Source organism: Muntiacus reevesi, chromosome 3 (genome assembly GCF_963930625.1).
Source record: "Muntiacus reevesi chromosome 3, mMunRee1.1, whole genome shotgun sequence".
NCBI lineage: Eukaryota > Metazoa > Chordata > Mammalia > Artiodactyla > Cervidae > Muntiacus > Muntiacus reevesi.
Genome location: NC_089251.1, coordinates 196899568 through 196918185, shown reverse-complemented (window position 1 = coordinate 196918185; position 18618 = coordinate 196899568). Strand labels below are relative to the sequence as shown.

At 41.4% G+C, this 18618-nt stretch overlaps 1 protein-coding gene across 2 annotated transcripts in view; it reads left to right on the top strand.

Annotated features, from left to right (window-relative positions):
* CNTNAP5 (contactin associated protein family member 5) overlaps positions 1 to 18618 on the top strand; it is a 970694-nt gene that overhangs the window by 797828 nt on the left and 154248 nt on the right. For both annotated transcript variants that reach the window (XM_065927810.1, XM_065927809.1), the window contains exons 15-16: positions 10249 to 10376; positions 10540 to 10710. In XM_065927810.1, coding sequence (XP_065783882.1) covers positions 10249 to 10376; positions 10540 to 10710 — 299 coding nt within the window. The remainder of the gene's footprint in view (positions 1 to 10248; positions 10377 to 10539; positions 10711 to 18618) is intronic.

Genomic DNA, 18618 nt, shown 5'->3' with positions numbered 1-18618 from the left:
ACCTCTTTTCACTCAGAAATTTCTAGAACCCTTGGCCAGGTGTGGACAGCTCTGACAGGACCCTGCTGGTGTTGGACCCTCCTTCCCTTTTTTTTTTTTTTCCTGTGTTTGTCATTTCTACTGTGCCTGCTGGTGCTCCAGGTGACACTCATGCTATCTACAAATAAGCCCCAGTGTTGGCCTTGTTTTCAAAGCGTAGAGTCTTCATCATTAAGAAGAAGAAGGAGGAGAAAGAGGAGAGAGTAAGGAGGAGGAGAAGAAAAGGAAGAATTAATTTCCTCTCTTTTGTAAATCTGCCTTATAGATTTTTAGTGAAAATATTACAAAGTAATATGTGTAATAAATACACAGAACACACACAACTATGGCTACTTATGCTGGGAGCACCCTCATTTCCTGTATCTAAACTGTAATTTATCTCTGTGTCACATTTTATTTTGTAGTGGGATGATCAAATCCTGAATATGTCCCTTACTGACTATTTGCTAGCCTCTCTGAGTTTCAGGTTCTTATTTGATTTAAGAACATGGAAAGAAACAAAAGAAAAGAATGCCCATCACTGGGGAGTGCTGGTTGAGTTGGCATGAATTTGCTCATCTAGCAGATCTACCAGACATTTAGTTCTTAAAAATGTGTTAGTCGTTGGTTTTATTATTATTTTATTACTTTTACAGCATCTTAACCTAAGAGGCAATATCAATTTGTAGAATGTAGACTAACTTCTTTTTGTTTGTTTTTAATTTTCATTGGAGAATAGATTTTTTTTTTTTTTTAACAATGTTGTGTTAGTTCCTGTTGTACGGCAAGATGAATGAACACGTACACAGACACATATATCCCCTCTTTTTTGGATTTCCTCCCCGTTTTGGTCACTAAAGAGCCTTGAGTAGAGTGCCCCATTCTGTACAGTAGGTTTTAGTTAACTACTTTTGTTGCAGGAAGGGGGACCCCTTCCAGGGTCCGAAACAGGGCTCTTGTCTAACACTCGGAAATGAATTGTCCAAGGAGACACATGTTGACAAAGCAGGAGATTTTATTGGGAAAGGGCGCCTGGGTGGAGAGCAGGAGGGTAAGGGAGCCCAGGAGAACTGCTCTGCCGCGTGGCTCGCAGTCTCGGGTTTTATGGTGATGGGATTCGTTTCCGGGTCGTCTTTGGCCAATCATTCTAATTCAGAGACTTTCCTGGTGGCGCACGCATCGCTCAGCCAAGATGGATGCCAGAGAGAGGGGTTCTGGGAAGTGGGCGGACACGCGGTGTCTCCTTTTGGCCTTTCCCGAACTCTTCCGGCTGGTGGTGGCTTATTAGTTCCGTGTTCCTTACCAGGATCTCCTGTCCTAAAACAACTCATGCAAATGGTTACTATGGTGCCTGGCCAGGGTGGGCGGTTTCAGCCCGTGTGCTTCCCCTAACACTTTAATTAACTTCTACAAAAGCTGTACATACCCATATGCAGTAAAATGAGAAAAAGAACTAGTGTATCAGAGTAATCAAGTATATCATTCATCCATCACACTCTCGGTAAATAAGGAAAGAGCACTGAAGACCTCTCTCCCCAGAATCGGGCTGCCCTCTGAAAGATCGCTGGTAAAACTCATCATGTCATGGTTGGGGCCGGGTCTGCCAACTAGAGATAAACCAGAAGATTGCTTGCTAAATGTGTCGCCAAAGAGTCTGTGGGCTCCCAGAATTCCTGTCAAGGTGACCTGTGTGTAATCTCAGAGAATGCAGGGCTGGAAAATGGTTGCAAATTAGAAAACTGAAACCTAATCAATTGAAGTATATCTTGTGTGGAGAAAGCCTATGTGAACAGTATGGGAGAATCAGCCTGAGGCTAGGAGGACAGCTCAAGGACTCAGGACTGGGCTATTCCGGCTCTGCCTGGAGGACATGTTAAATAAACCTGCGAAACACAGCCGCCACTCATGAGAGAGCCACTCTCTGTAAGCCGCACACAAGGCCTGGAGGAGAGCAAAGCACGCTGGTTGCAGCAGAAGCTTCGGTGTCCACCCTAGCTTCTCCTGGGCTTCTCCCATGGCTCATCAGGTAAAGAACCCAGCAGTAACGCAGGAGATGCTTGAGATGTGGGTTTGATCCCTGGGTCGAGAAGACCCCTGGGAGGAGGGCATGGCAGCCCACTTCAATATTCTTGCCTGAAAAATCCCACAGACAGAGGAGCCCGCTGGGTTGTGGTTCATGGGACTGCAAAGAGTCTGGCCTGACTGGAGCGAGTCAGCACACACCAGCTTCTCCGCTTGCCGACAGCACCCCCTGAGAGGTCAGCTCTGCGGTGCAAGCAGGCGATGTTAGACCACCATCGCGGGACTGTTGGCAGGGTGGAACGAGATCGGATGTAAAACTCTTACTTGTGTGCTCACCTGGCCAGGTAACGGCACGGGGTGGCTCCCATCCTCAGGCTCTGCAATGTGAGATGCTCTGCGGAATCCCAGAGCCAGCAGTAGGGTCTCAGGATCGCAGCCCCGCACCCACGCAGGGCCTCTATCCTATGGGCCTTTTCCTTTCAGGAAGAACTCCTCCTATGAAAGACAAGGGTGGCTTTAAATAGCAATTTTTGTCTACTCTAATATGTTAAATATTTGGAAATTTGGACCCTTCCTGTAAGCGATAGAGATTTCTTTACAAGGTTTGAAGCGATGAAGCACATCTTGTCCACATGTACCTGTGTGTTTCTGAGCACGTGGAGAGGTGTGAAGGGGCCAGGGCCGAGGCAGGAGCGGGGAAGCAGGCCAGGTCACTCACCCAGGTCAGGCAGACGCTGGGCCTCAGAGTACAACCGGGGCCGGGAGCATGAGGAGCGGTGTAAAGAAAGGGAGTCTGATGGACGTTGTTGATCAACGATGAGGGAGAAATTGAGGAAAAGAGGAGAAATGAAGCCCCAGAGGTGTCCACCGCAGCAGCTGGGGAGCCCAGGGCCAAGTCATTCAGAGTAAGGAGTAGGGAGGCCGGTCCCTGGGAAGGGGACCAGTGGAGGAGGTTTGTAAAAACATGTGTCACAGCTAGCTGAATGAGTATGTATCCATGATGAAATGCATGTGAGTGTGTGTGTGTGTGTGTGTGTGTGTGTGAGTGTGTGTTAAACATGGAAGAAGACAACACTAAGATGCTGCAACACGCGGAGCGAGTCAGACACTGGCATGTTCTGGGGGAAAGAGCGATTTGGTGACACTTCACGGGCGTGGGGGGAGAAAGGCTAATTTTGGTTAGGTTGGGGAGAAGGGTGAGAGAGGAGAAAGTATGCAGGCATTCTGCGAGGAGATTTTATGGCACTTCCTTCCCTTTCCTATCAGGAACAGGTTAATCAAATGATGCCTACAGAACACTTAATCCTTGCTAATACTTTTAAAATTCCATTTTATGCTCATAAACTCTGTAGGGCCATTCACGTTTCTTACTAATGAAGTAGCCTTGGGTGAACTTTGACTGTATTCATATACAAGGACCTGTTTTGTTTTTTCACATCCACGTGAGAGGAGCCCTGTGCCTCCAGGTTTCTAAAATACTTACAGAAAAAAATACAGCTTCCCAAAATATTAAATATATGCCAACATTGTCTTGTTTTGCCCTTCATGTAAGAAACATGGCAGTAAGAAAAACAAATAGTGCATATGAATGCATAGATATGGAATCTAGAAAAATGGTCCAGGTGAATATTTGCAGGGCAGGAATAGAGATGCAGACACAGAGAGCAGGCATGTAGATGCAGCAGGGCAGAGGGGCAGATGAACTGGGAGGTTGAGACAGGCATATATACACTGCAATGTGTAAAGTAGACAGCGGGAGCCTGCTGCCCACACAGGGAGCCCAGCTCCGTGATGACTTAGCTACATGGGACGGGGCAGGGAGTGGGAGCTCCACGAGGCGGGCCACGGGTGCATGTGTGATGGATTCACTTTGCTGCACAGCAGAAGTTAACACAATATTGTGAAGGAACTCTGTACACCTGGCCCCAAAAGAGACCTTCTGGGAACTGAGATAAAGACTCCAGATAGATGTGGCCTGATCAGAGTGGGCGCATAAGAGACGGGATGTTATCCTCTGGAGTAGACTACAGTGACCACAGTCGATGTTTTCACGTTTTCAACCAAGGGACCCCGGAGGTTTTTTTTGTCATCTGATCCCTTAGGTTGTTCTTGTTTATCTGGAAGTCTTAATAAGGAAGACAAGAGGAAAATAATTGCCTTAACCAAAGTTAAGTTATAATTTCTGGCAAATATCAGTATGGTATTTAGACTTGTTGGGTTTTTTGTGGGCATCATCCAGCCCTTCTACCTTCACATCCACAGTAAATGGACAGTATTATGTAACCCACTGAACACAAAGATGTGCAGTCTCTTGAGACCAGTCCATTCAGATTCAAACAAGAGCTTCTGAGGGACCTGAGGTCTTGAGTTCTTTGCGTAATTTTCTAGGTTTATCTACTTTATGAATAATATGTTATTGGTTACATTTGAGTGACTGAGAGAAGAATATAAAAAGGAAAAAAATCCTCATTTAATCAGCTCAGTCACCCAAGTGATGCTATAAAATAATTGCAGCAGTTACCCAAAAACTGGTTGATGAAAAAATGGCAGCATATAAGTTTTCCCTACACTTTAATGACACATTAAGAAATCTGCTCTGTTCTACAGTCCTGATTTTGGTGAATTCTTGAGATTCAAATAGTAAAACTAAAAAGAGACCACTTTGACTAATTCTATGCCATAAGTTTGCTCTTGAGAAAATTTGAGTCTTTTTCTTAATGTTCATGTTTTATCATTAGGACACATGCATGTCTTTTTTTTGAATTATTTTTATATTATTTAATAAAATATAATTGATTTGCAGTGTTATACTAGTTACTGTCGTACAGTGAAGTAAATCAGTCATGTAGATATTCACATACCCCTCCCCTGCTCCTCACATTGCTTGGAGGAATTGGTGAAAGTGAGTGTTCATTCCTCAGAAGTGTCTGGCTCTGTCACCCCATGGACTGTGGTCTGCCAGGCTCCTGGCTCCATGGAATTCTCCAGGCAAGAATCCTGGGGTGCGTGGCCATTCCCTTCTGCAGGACATCCTCTTGACCTGGGTAGAGGTTGAACCCCGGTCCCCCACACCGTGGGCAGACTCTTCAGTGTCTGAGTCGGCAGGAAATCAGCCTATGTATACACACACCTCCTGCTCTCGGACATCTCCCCGTCCCGCACCCCACTCCTCCAGGTCATCGCAGAGTGCTGAGCTGGGCCCCTGTGCTAGAGAGCAGCAGCTATTCCTGCTACACATGCAGACGACACCACTGTAATGATAGGAAGCGAAGAGGAACTAAGGAGCCTCTCGATGAAGCTGAGAGAAGAGAGAGAAAAAGCTGGCTTAAAGCTCAGTATTAAAAAAACTAAGATCATGGCATCCAGTCCCATAACTCCATGGCAAATAGAAGGGGGAAAGTAGAATCAATGACACATTTCCTCTTCTTGGGCTCTAAAATTATTGTGGAAGGTGACTGCAGCCATGAAATTAGAAGACAATTGCTTCTTGGCATGAAAGCTATTACAAACCTAGACGGTGCATTAAAAAGCAAAAACATCACTTTGTCAACAAAGGTCTACATAGTCGAGGCTATAGTCTTTCCAGTAGTCAAGTACAGAGATGAGAACTGGACCTATGCTGAAGAATTGATGCTTTTGAACTGTGGTGATGAAGAAGACTCTGGAGAGACCCTTGGACAACTAGGAGATCAAACATGTGGATCTTAAAGGAAATCAACCCAGAATACTCCTTGGAAGGACTGATACTGAAGCTAAAGCTCCAATACTTTGGCCACCTGATTTGAAGAGCTGACTCACTGGAAAAGACCCTGATGCTGGGAAAGACTGAGGGCAGGAGGAGAAGGGGATGACAGAGGGCATGGTTGGATGGCATCACCAATGCAATGGACATGAAGTTGGGCAAACTCGGAGATGGTGAAGGACAGGGATGCAGTCCACGGGGTCACAAAGAGTCAGACACGATTTGGTGATGGAACAACAACAGTGTGGTAGTGTAAATGTGCTAACTGTAATCTCCCCATTCATCTCATCTTCTCTGTCCCCTCCCTGAGCCCACATGTCCGTTCTCTACCTCTGTATCTCCATTCCTGCCTGGAAATTACCACGACATACCAAATTACCTGGAAAGTCTATAGACATAAAGAACGTGTCTATAGTATTTTCATTGTGCCCTTTGAGCTTCCATAGCTGGGACCTCTGACTGGCCTGCTCAGTCATGCCAGCTGTGGGGCTCCTTTTATTTCCCCTTTAAAATTCTTTGTGTTTTAAAATTTTTAAATTTTATATTGGGGTGTAGCTGATTAACAATGTTGCAGTAGTTTCCAGTGTGTAGCAAAGGGACTCAGCCCTACATATATATGCATCCATTCTCCCCCAAACTCCCTGCCAGCATTTTTATTTCAAACATGACTGGGAATTTCAATAGCTATTTATTGAATCCCTGTCATGCAATAGTTGACTTGTTAGCTTTTGTATACATTATCTACTTTGACTTTTTACAACAATATCAAATTAGTATTATTATCCCCATTTAAGAGATTAGGGTTAGCAAGAAGATCCAACCAGTCCATCCTAAAAGAAATTAGTCCTGAATATTCATTGGAAGGACTGATGCTGAAGCTGAAACTCCAATATTTTGGCCACCTGATGTGAAGAACTGACTCATTTGAGAAGACCCTGATGTTGGGAAAGATTGAAGGCAGGAGGAGAAGGGGGCAACGGAGGCTGAGATGGCTGGATGGCATCACCGATTCAATGGACACGAGTTTGTGTAAGGTCCAGGAGTTGGTGATGGACAGGGAAGCCTGGTGTGCTGCAGTCTATGGGGTTGCAAAGCGCTGGACACAAATGAGTGACTGAGCTAAAGAGATAGGAAATTGCGTCCCCCAGTGGCCTCATGACATCATACAGTGTGCTGAGGCGCATGGATCTAACCTCTGCTCTCTGGCCTAACTGTGATGTCTTCCCACTACAACAAAATAATTTCTGTGCTTAAAAAGTGCATAAGCACCCTTTAGGAAGAGTCTCATATGTTGTTCCAAAGAAAGACAAAGTCTGTAAAGTGTTTGCCCTTGAGAAGACAAGCTCTTCTCAAAAGTCAAAGAAAAACAACTTTGTGTGTAGAACATCAACTCTGCAGCTGCAGACTTCCTGTCTATTAATAGGTACACCATAATTTGTATCGTTTTTATGCCATCTCCCCAAATATTCCAGCCATTAATTCTTTGAAGTGTTTTAATCAGTCTTGTCATTCACACATTGAATTAAATCCAGCTTTATTCTCAGTGCGACCCTAAGTGCATGAATAAATTTGCAAGGTCCTTTGATGCCTAAGCGGCTTGCAAGACCCCCCTCACCTGTCTTATTGACCAGTGCAGTGTTGGTTACGACCGTACTTTTTTTTTGTTTGTGTTTTTAAAATTTTAAATCGATTTTGAAGATTTAAAAATTGAGTAGTTTTATATTGATATTCCGGTCTGGCCCACTGGTCTTACATTTGTGAAGAGCATAATTACCTGTTAGAAACGGCCACGACTACCTCGTGAAGACAGAACACCATCTCTACCCCAGTCTTCCTCCTTCTCTCTCTTTCCCACCTGATACTGAAGCTGTGTGTCAGGTTCCATTATCATAACATAAATGTGGCTTCATCCATTTTTATTATTTTTGCCCCTGTAGTTATTTGAGTTTATGAAGTTATTTTTGTCTGTTATTTGAAAGAGGTTTTTATTCTTAGAGTGATTTTGTGTATTCAAACACTTTGATAGAAGGACATCAGATTGATGTAGAAAGATGCCATAGCGTATGAGGGAAGCAGTGGTTGACATTGATCGACAGACTCCAGAACCTACCGTTTCCACCTCGAGGATGAAAAAAAAAAGAAAAAGACAAACGTGGAGACATGAGATCCTTTAGAGTTTAAGTTTAAGTTTCTTCAGGAGACTGTATGGGTTTGGTCTTTATTCTACTTGGGTCACTTGAAATTTGCTTTGCAATATCTCCTAGAAAAAATAGTGGGACTTGAAGATTCAAATTTTATACTGTCTGTCTAACATTCATAGATGTGCTTTCAGATAGACACAAAACCCTTATTCCAGACCCTCTGATTGGCTTCTCAATACAGGTACTAAAATTACAGATAACAGTTCATTTCTTTACGTTTTGGGTGATTAGACATATAACAGTATATGAAGAAAGTGAAGTCGCTCCATTGTGTCTGACTCTTTGTGACTCCATGGACTGTAGCCTACCATGCTCTTCCATCCGTGGGATTTCTCAGGCAAAAGTACTGGAGTGGGTTGCCATTTCCTTCTCAGAGGATCGTCCCAACCCAGGGATCGAACCCAGGTCTCCCGCATTGTAGGCAGACGCTTTACCGTCTGAGCCACCAGGGAAGTCCATAACAGTATATGTACAGGTAAATATTTGACTTGTTTATAACCAAAGTGAATTAGTGCATTTTTCTACAACTCTCAGGAGTTGGATGCCTAATATTAACATTTAATTTTCCACAACATACTGTTTAGTATGGAGATCTCCAAGACAGAATTGTAACTAGGTGTATGAAAAGATGAATTGACTTGCCTCAGGCTGCAAAGTGATTTGGGGACGAAGATGAGAACTCAAATGAGTGTTAACACTGCTATTTTTGAGCACTTACCATAGATCAGGTACCATGCTAAGTGACTATATCATCTCATTTAATTCTTTCTGTAAGTCTGTGATATAGACATTACTTCCATTTTTCAACTGAGGATACTTGCAGTCTTAGAAATAAAATGATTTGCCCAAAGTAGCACAGTTGGAAACGGGATCTGGGGTTTCAGAACAAATCCGTGTGCTTTTAAAGCTTTATCCTTAAAGCGCCACATCACATTATGAGATCCTTGCGGTACTTCCCCAATGCATAACTAGACACATTATTTTCTTTGTCTCTAGACTCAGAGCTGTAAATAATATGTGAATGGTGATGAAAGATAACTTTGATTTTGAATGTTTTGACAGTTGTGTTGAATTATTTGTATCTACAGAGAGAGGACCACTATTAATTTGCTCCTTTGTGCTCTTATATATAAAAAAAAGAATTATTGCATCATATACTTTTCCTTCATCATTGTGGCAGTGGTGTTCTGCCTCCCATTTCTCAGCTACAGATGAGATGATCCAGCTCGTGCTTACCTGAGTCTATATGGGTGGGGAGTTCAGCCCACCCATGTGTAATTTTCAAACTGCCTCATAAGATTCAATTCATTTCATATTAACATGTATTAATGATGTATACTTGTTAAATTTAAGGTTGAGACATACTCTAACTAGACCTCTGACCTTTTGCCATGTGACCATAGGCAAGTTATCCCGTATCTCTGAGCCTCAGTTTCCTCATTTGTGATGGAAATAATGGTACCCATCGCATAAGGGTATTACTGACCCCCTAGTATATTTCTGGCTCTAAACAGCTGCATATTTATTCAATGCCAGTTTCTTACCTACATTTTTTTTTTTACTATCAGTTAAATGGTATGTCCTTGCCATTCATCCAAAGTCACAACTCAAAAAAAAAAAAAAAAAAGAGGGAGGGGTCGTGTATAGCTTAACCCCATTCATTTTTAATTTTCTTGTCAAAGGCTGATTAATCAGTTTCCTAGTTGCATAATTAGCAGAGACAAAGCCAGAGTCGTTAACTACCAAAATCTCTAAAACGCAGAAGAGAAAAATGAAAAGCAACAAACCACCTAGAGTTAAAAGGTGATAAGAAACATCCTAAGCTGATTAAAACCAGTTGGCAGGTGGCTGAAACAAGTCCTTGGAGTGATTTCAGGAGGCTCTGTGATGCCTATTTCAGATTTGTTACTGAGGTAGCTGATCTCGTCCTCGTGAGAGAGGCGATGTTTCATGTTCTCTCAGTGCTGCGTTTGGGCAGGTGGGGTGCTCTCAAGCTACGAAAAGCAGCAGCGAGCTCTGCAAGCTATCTGCGTTTCTGGAAAGACTTAAGGAAGGTGTAACATCTACTTGTTTTTGGGAACTGGCCGTGGATTTTGTGATTGGCATCCCAGACTTTGACACGTAGATGAAAGGCCTCCTGTTCGTCTCCTCTGCCCTCACCCTGTCGCAACCACCCAAATCACTTTTGGAAAAAGGAGGCTTGGGTAAGAATCTCCAGTTTATCCACATTTTCTCCTCTTTTCTCCCTAAATTTATGTTTTGCAGGACAAATGATACTGGTTTTCTTTCCTTCAAAGACCACTTGCCTGTCACTCAGATAGTTATCACTGATACGGACAGAACAAACTCAGAAGCGGCTTGGAGAATTGGTCCCTTGCGTTGCTATGGCGACCGTGAGTACTAAATTGAAAGAAACTTTCTCTCTCCTTACATAAGCTCAAGATGTTTTATCCCTTATCCTTTTCCCTGCAGTGCCCCCAGTCCTGAAAGTTACCCACATGCCCAGTGCTTTCCTGTAACTCGTTCCATGCTTAAGGATTTCTTTTTCACTTGCAGGACACTTTTGGAATGCAGTATCATTTTATACAGAAGCCTCTTACCTCCACTTTCCTACCTTCCATGCGGAATTCAGTGCTGACATTTCCTTCTTTTTTAAAACCACGGCTTTATCTGGAGTTTTCCTAGAAAACCTTGGCATTAAAGATTTCATCCGACTGGAAATAAGCTGTAAGTTTTGTCATTTATGAATGTAATGTAACTGATCAACAGAAGTTTTAATCTTGTCTTTTCCACAAGCAACTAGTGTATATTTCAACCATCAAGTTAATATCCCTGGGTATCTGTCAGGTTAGCAATGGGTAATTTCTAGTTTCTTCTTATACTTTTTGTTTTATTATTACCTAACAGTATTTAAAGAGTCATTCTCTCTTCAAAATAGTGCATTCCCCAAATTCCCATAGATATCTGTTTACAGTGTTCTTTATCTGCTCCATGGGCATTTATTACATATTTTTTGTTTTCACACCACGACAGTGTCTATGGAATGCTGAGGACACTAGCGTTCTGTGTTCTGTTTATATTTAGGGTCAACTCTGTTGCTATACCTTTGCTCCGCAAGGTGTTTCCTGACTTATTTCCCACCATCAGGAGTATGTGCCTACACAATCAGAATTTTCATTGTTTCTCTACCACTTTACCATGAACAGGGGTGTATCTAGTGAATTTTATGTCAGGATGTGGATCATTTTTTAACATTCCATTTCCTATAAACAAAATATATTCAGAAATAATCATGAAGTTAAATGAAAGGCAATAGAACTGCAGATGGAGAAATGTTCTATTAATGAAGTTTTATATGTAATCATGCCAATAAAAAATTCCAGTAGAAAAAAAATACAATAATTTTAATCACCTTAATTAACTTTCTATATAAAAAGGAAAATATCTACATATTGATCTGTCACAGGAATAGTAGTAACATTAAAATTTCTGTTTCTTAGGCTTGACTTATGCAAATTTGTGAATGATTGCATCAAAATTAATTTTCTTTGCATGTTCCTGTTCAAAAGAGAGCATAATGAGATTTATCCATTCATCTTCTCTCATACTGATCAAAGGGTACTTTTTATTAATTTAAACTTAAAATATGTTGCACATTAAGCAGTAGATATATACATTTTAAGAAAGATTGATTTTTTTTTTATTTTTATTTTTTTAAATTTTATTTTATTAGTTGGAGGCCAATTACTTCACAACATTTCAGTGGGTTTTTGTCATACGTTGATATGAATCAGCCATAGAGTTACACGTATTCCCCATCCCGATCCCCCCTCCCACCTCCCTCTCCACCCGATGCCCCTGGGTCCTCCCAGTGCACCAGGCCTGAGCACTCGTCTCATGCATCCCACCTGGGCTGGTGATCTGTTTCACCACAGATAATATACATGCTGTTCTTTTGAAACATCCCACCCTCACCTTCTCCCACAGAGTTCAAAAGTCTGTTCTGTACATCTGTGTCTCTTTTTCTGTTTTGCATATAGGGTTATCGTTAGTTACCATCAGAAAGATTGATTTTAAACATAAAGCTAAGTTTGATAGAGATTCATAAAAATTCCATTTTACAATAAATTTCAGAAACTGCAATGCTTTCTATTTTTTCACCATTGATGCTAGCAATTTCAAATATCTCCAAAATTTAAAAACCTATTCACTAAAGTACTTGTATTGGAAAATTCATCATGGGTCACTATTCCATTTGGTAAAGCCTTACATAGTTCCTAAGGACTTGGAATTACTTAAGGTTTCTTGGACTTCCCTGGTGGCTCAGACTGTAAGGAATCCGCCTGCAATGCAGGAGATCCAGGTTCAATCCCGGGTTGGGAAGATCCCCCAGAGAAGGGAATGGCAACCCATTCCAGTATTCTTGCTGGAGAATCCCATGGACAGAGGAGCCTGGTGGGCTACAGTCCATGGGGTTGCAAAGAGTCAGGCATGACTGAAAGATTAACACGAGCGCTCTTCAGGTGCAATTTGTGTTCACAGTCCCTGCAGTGCTGTATGTTCCCCTGTTTCAACAGTAGAGCTAAGTTTAACAGTGATGGTACAGTATCTGTAAACACAGAAAGTCAAAACTTGAGTTCTTATTCTTAAAAACAAACACATATTTTAGTCTGCTTGTTCAGGAGCCAATAATAAGTCAGGAGTTCTCTCTATTAACTTTCCTCTTGAATATAATATGTATTAAATGGTAGGCAGTATACTATTTGAACCTTACATATGCATTATAAAAAGTAATATCACCATCAGCATTTGTTACACATTTTTTTCTTGGTGGAGGAACGTTTTATTGCTGGCATTATTTGGAATTACTGGTGTGTGGCAATAATGGAAAACACATCTTTTAGTTTCTCTTGCTAGTTTCCTTAAGTGTACCCCCCTTTTCCTCATATATAAATTGGACTGCTTCTACTATCTTGCCCTTATTAGAGTCATGACTGGGGAGGCGTGTGCTTTTCATTAGGCGTCTCATTTATCTGGATCCAAATGGATGCTTTCTTTGGTTTGATTGATGCAATCGACTGTATTACAGTAGTAATATGACTATATGAAATACCCTTGGAAGCTTAAGTAATATCTTAGCAGCAGAAACTTAGAAATTTGAGCACTCCAGAGAAGGATACAGAAGTGCTGGCTGGAAAAGGAAACTGAGGTGTCTGTACAAGTCTCCTGCAAAGCATGGCCCGGCTAAGTGTTTCTTCTGCAGTCAGGGCACAATACAAAGAAAGATCTCTCTATTGGGAGCTTTAACCTCCTTTTACTCCAGTGATTTAGGCTGTTAATGGGAGGAAGCGCTTGTGGCTTTAGTGTGAAATAAGATCCCTCATATCTACCTTGGGCAAGTTCTAAATATGTGGAGTTGAGTGCCAAACATTTAATAATATGGCTATAATAACCTCAATGTAAATTCAATAAAAATCAAGCCCTAAGGCCTTTCGATTCATTAAAGCAGCAGCAAATGTTATGGCATATTATCACAAGGTAATGAGCTATGATTTAGTATTAATTACATTTCAATGTCCGATTGTTTGTACTTTCTGGTACTATATTGTGTCTTTTAGGTGATTCTTTCTTATGCTTTTTGTTTTACTATTATATTGTACAAAACTATTTTAAATGCAAATGATATTAAATCTGATTGAAATTTAAAATCCAGTGATGTCATTGTTTGGTGTACACATTTCACCAGATCAGAGAACACGTGTTTTTCAAACTAAGATTTTATGTAAACTTGGTCAAAGTACAAAGCCTCATGTTTTTCAGAATATCTTGTTTTATGATTGTTATTTGAAAGGAAAAGCAGGACTTATCGGATGGTCCAGTGGTTAAGAACCTGCCCGCCAATACCGGGCAAATGGGTTCAGTCTCCGGTCCGAGAAGATCCCAAGTGCAGCGCGCCAGCTAGTCCTGTGTGACCACAGCTGCCGGGCCTGCGCTCTAGAGCTGAGAGCTGCGACCCCTGAGGCCCACGTGCCCAGCCCTGTGCTCGCAACGAGAGGAGCTGCCACAGCGAGAAGCCTGCGGACTGCAACTAGAGAGCGGCCCCAAGGCTCGCTGCAGCTAAGAAAGCCGGCTCACAGCAGTGAAGACCCGACTTAGCCAAAACCAATCAGTCAAGCATGGGGAAGGGGGGCGGATCTTTCATTTCTTACTAACAGCTGCACTCATCTTATGTCTTTTTTTTTTTTTATGTCCTCCTTCTGCTAGCCTACGATCTTCTTGTGCTTTGAGAATCCTTTCTCAAATAAGCTTTTCTCATTTATTTATTTATTTGGCTGTAACAGGTGTCAGTTTCCACATGTGGGATCTTCGTGGCAACATGGGGGGTCGTTAGCTGAGCCCTACAAACTCTTAGCTGCAGCAGGAGGGATCTTAGTTCCCTGACTAGGATCTAACCCAGCCCTGTGCATTGGGAGCGGAGAGTCTTAGACACTGGACCAGCAGGGAAATCTCCACTGTATTTTTTATATAGATGGAATTTTCATCACAGAGATTCATCTACAGGTCGACTTCTTAGAAAGAAAATAGCCTTCATAGTAGATTTCTCAGAGTGGATTTCTCTCTTCTCCAGAAGGAATGTTACTGTGTAACTATCTGAACAGAAATTTTCAAAATTGATGTGTCCAAATTGTTGAACATTGAACAAGTTTGCATAAAATTCTCAATCTATTACTTCTGGGTCACTTCCAACTAAAGACATTTTAATTTTGTAACCTTGAGATTAGTCTGTACTCTATGAAACACAAGATACTTTATGTCCTCAAGTCTTAATGGATTTGTTTCAAATGAGATAAAAATAATAGCTATTTCTACAATTACCTCACAATTGCCATGTGGGTAAAAACAGATATTTTGGGGTGAATGAGGGGATCAGAAGAAAATGGCTGTTGAGAACAGTCTGGCATCATGAAAAGAGACTATTGTTGATAATGCAGTGTGGATTATAATTTCTGTTTCTAGAACTCTAAATTGTGAGGAAGTTCTTCATCTCTTCATTGCTTATTAGGGCAAGATGGAATTGGTGGCACCCGTATGCCAATCAGGCACTTTTGACTATAATTAAAAAAAAAAAAAATCACTCTGAACTGGTAAACACAAGAATGGGAATTCACTGGTACCAGGGCATGTGACTAACCACAGAATTGGTGGGGTACTTTATTTCTGGTTAAATTCAGCCATGAACAGGCGTTCAGTTCAGTCCAGTTCAGTCGCTCAGTCATGTCCAACTCTTTGCGACCCCATGAACCGCAGCACACCAGGCCTCCCTGTCCATCACCAACTCCCGGAGTTTACTCAAACTCATGTCCATCGAGTCGGTGAGGCCATCCAGCCATCTCATCCTCTGTCGTCCTCTTCTCCTCCTGCACCTGATCCCTCCCAGCATCAGGGTCTTTTCAAATGAGTCAGCTCTTTGCATGAGGTAGCCAAAGTATTGGAGTTTCAGCTTCAACATCAGTCCTTCCAATGAACACCCAGGACTGATCTCCTTTAAGATGGACTGGTTGGATCTCCTTGCAGTCCAAGGGACTCTCAAGAGTCTTCTCCAACACCACAGTTCAAAAGCATCAATTCTTCGGCACTCAGCTTTCTTTATAGTCCAACTCTCAAATCCGTACATGACCACTGGAAAAACCAAAGCTTTGACTAGGCAGACCTTTGTTGGCAAAGTAATGTCTCTGCTTTTTACTATGCTGTCTAGGTTGGTCATGACTTTCCTTCTAAGGAGTAAGCGTCTTTTAAAAAAAATTTCATGGCTACAATCACCATCTGCAGTGATTTTGGAGCCCCCCGAAATAAAGTCTGACACTGTTTCCACTGTTTCCCCATCTATTTCCCATGAAGTGATGGGACAGGATGCCATGATCTTAGCTTTCTGAATGTTTAGCTTTAAGCCAACCTTTTCACTCTCTTCTTTCACTTTCATCAAGAGGCATTTTAGTTCTTCACTTTCTGCCATAGTTCTAAATGCTTTATATTCATTATTTACTTTTGCTTTCAAATTATCATATGCATAATCATCAAGATATTATGTTTTGCATTGTTTGACTCATAGTCCAAAATCCAGATGAAGATAGTAAGTCTTGAGTTGGTAGATAACACACCCAGAGTCACCTAGTAAGATTCAGAATCCAGGATTCAATTTTCTGTTCATTTGAACAACTCCTTATTCTGCTTTGCAAAACTACCTCAAGGCCCAAGAATGTTAGAAATCGAGAAAATATCATTATTTTCTTTCTTGTTTTGAAGCATAGGACATTCAGCAAGTTTTTACAACTGAATGCAAAATTGTATGTGCTTTTTTTTCCCCCTGGAGGTAAGTTTATCATCAGATCCTCAGAGAGTCCATGCCTCCAAAAAAGTAACAGTAGTTCATTTATGACTGTCACTTTAGAGATGGATACATGGGAGGTCAGAGAGAACGATAGACTACAGTAAGGCCTTGCATCTTTATTCCATTATGGTCCCTGAGATGTCTCACATGCCTGACTTTAATGGTCTGAGGACACAGAGATGGTGTCACAGTTCAAGGAAGTAAGGGCTTTGTAGAGAAACTTTAGAAGGCTCTTCTAATCACCTAGGAGAACTCGGTATTCAATCGCTCATGCTTATGGTACCTTCCTCAACTTGACATGCCCCTTTTGCCAGTCTTCTTTCAAGTACACCATGAGCTCACTTTGTTTCATTCATCTCTGCTTAGCACAAGCTTGGTTTGGTAAAAAACCCACCCAAAGACTCAGGTAACTCCTTAACTTTGTCTTGAACCATACGGTATAAATAATGAGGGAGGGTATTTGTCAGACTGTTGGGAGAGGGAGAGGCAGGAAGGTAAATTAATGATAGAGGCCCTATCACAGGGCCACCAGCTTTCCCATCTTGGGCCACTGGGCTGTGTCTATCACCCCAGAAAATAAGAGCTAGTTCACGTTGGTCTCAAGTGTCCAGTCCACCAAGTCACTGGCCAATGTTGGATGTATCACCATGTATTTACTTTTTTATTTCACTCAGTTTTTTTGAGGAACCTATATTATACTGATTTATATCCAGATTTGACTGCCTAGGTAGGGCTTGCATAGGTTTTGAGGATGGAAGATTTGTCACAGGACAAGTGGGTTAAAAAGTGAGCTCCAGAGACACATCACCAGGATTTAAATACCAACTCTGCCAACTCTGGGTTGGAGTAATTTCTCAGCTATCTGTGGATCAGTTCCCTCCTTTCTCATAGGATTGTAATGAGTTGATTAATGAAAAATGCTTAGCAGAGTGCCTGGATCATGGTAAGCACTCAATAAATGTTGGTTATTATTATTGCATTTCACTGATTCTTCCCTAGTTCTAGGAATGAGGTGAACATAGTTGATCTTTAGTAGTGACTTGAATAAAGTTAAATAATAATAATTTTAGAAGTTTTTTCAGGACCTAATATCTTGATGTAAAATTTAAAAAAAAAAAGAAAATTGCAAAGTTGGATGTAGTATGTGCAATGTAACATTTTAATGAATGAAATATTAGTTTGATGAGAGTTTCCTGTATACAAGGCCCAGTCCTAGGTTCTGGTTTTCCAATAAATGAGGTATTCATCTAGAGTTTGCAGACTAGCTGGGAGACAGACTATAAACAGATCATTATACAACAGAGGGATAAATGTTGAAGTAGAGATAAGCACAGTCTGGAAACATAACGTGGAGTTGAGGATGGCAGGGGTGGAGGGCAGACAGCTGTGCAGGCAGCCCTCCACAAAGATGTGCTGTCTGTGTGGAACTTAATATCCACAAGATCAGCTTTGCAGAAAGGCTTTTAGCAAAATCTTTAGTAGCCCTCCCCATCAGTCTCACCAGTCCTTACCGGTGTTTTTAAAGAGAAATGCATGTATCTTCACCCTCTCAGTAATTGCTTATTTGGTCTCTGGATGAGCAGACCCTCAAGGTGGCACTGGTGGCCTGATAAGAAACAGGAAATGGCTCAGGGGGACAACTTTGTTCTCATTTAATCTTCTCATTGTTGAATCAGATTTGCTCCCTTCAGTTCTGTTTCATTTAGTGCATAGGTTTATGAGGCAGAGACGATTGATCTGGGCTGATGAATCATGTTGGTAACAATAACTATTATTGTCCTGTTTCGGGAGTTAAAAAGGGGGGACCATCAAAAGGTTCTGAGAAGAAAGGAAGGTCTGGAATATGAAGGTTCCTGTTCCTGAAAGGGGGCTGTCTTCCCCTCAAATTCAATTTATTATTTGCTTCTCTACATCCTTCAGATGTAGATTTTTTCATAATAACAGAAAATACAAGAAGATACACTAAATTAGAGAAAAATGATGAAGATTCTAGTTGCTGAGGAGTCTTTGAGCAAATTATTTCTGCTTTAATTTTCTTACCCATAAAATGGAAATTAAAAATGGGGAGGGATGTGAGAGGGGGGATCGGGATGGAGAACACATGTAAATCCATGGCTGGTTCATGTCAATGTATGGCAAAAACCACTACAATATTGTAAAGTAATTAGCCTCCAACTAATAAAAATAAATGGAAAAAGAAACATTAAAAAAATGATACTTTTTTCACAGAGTTGTTCTGAGGTTTA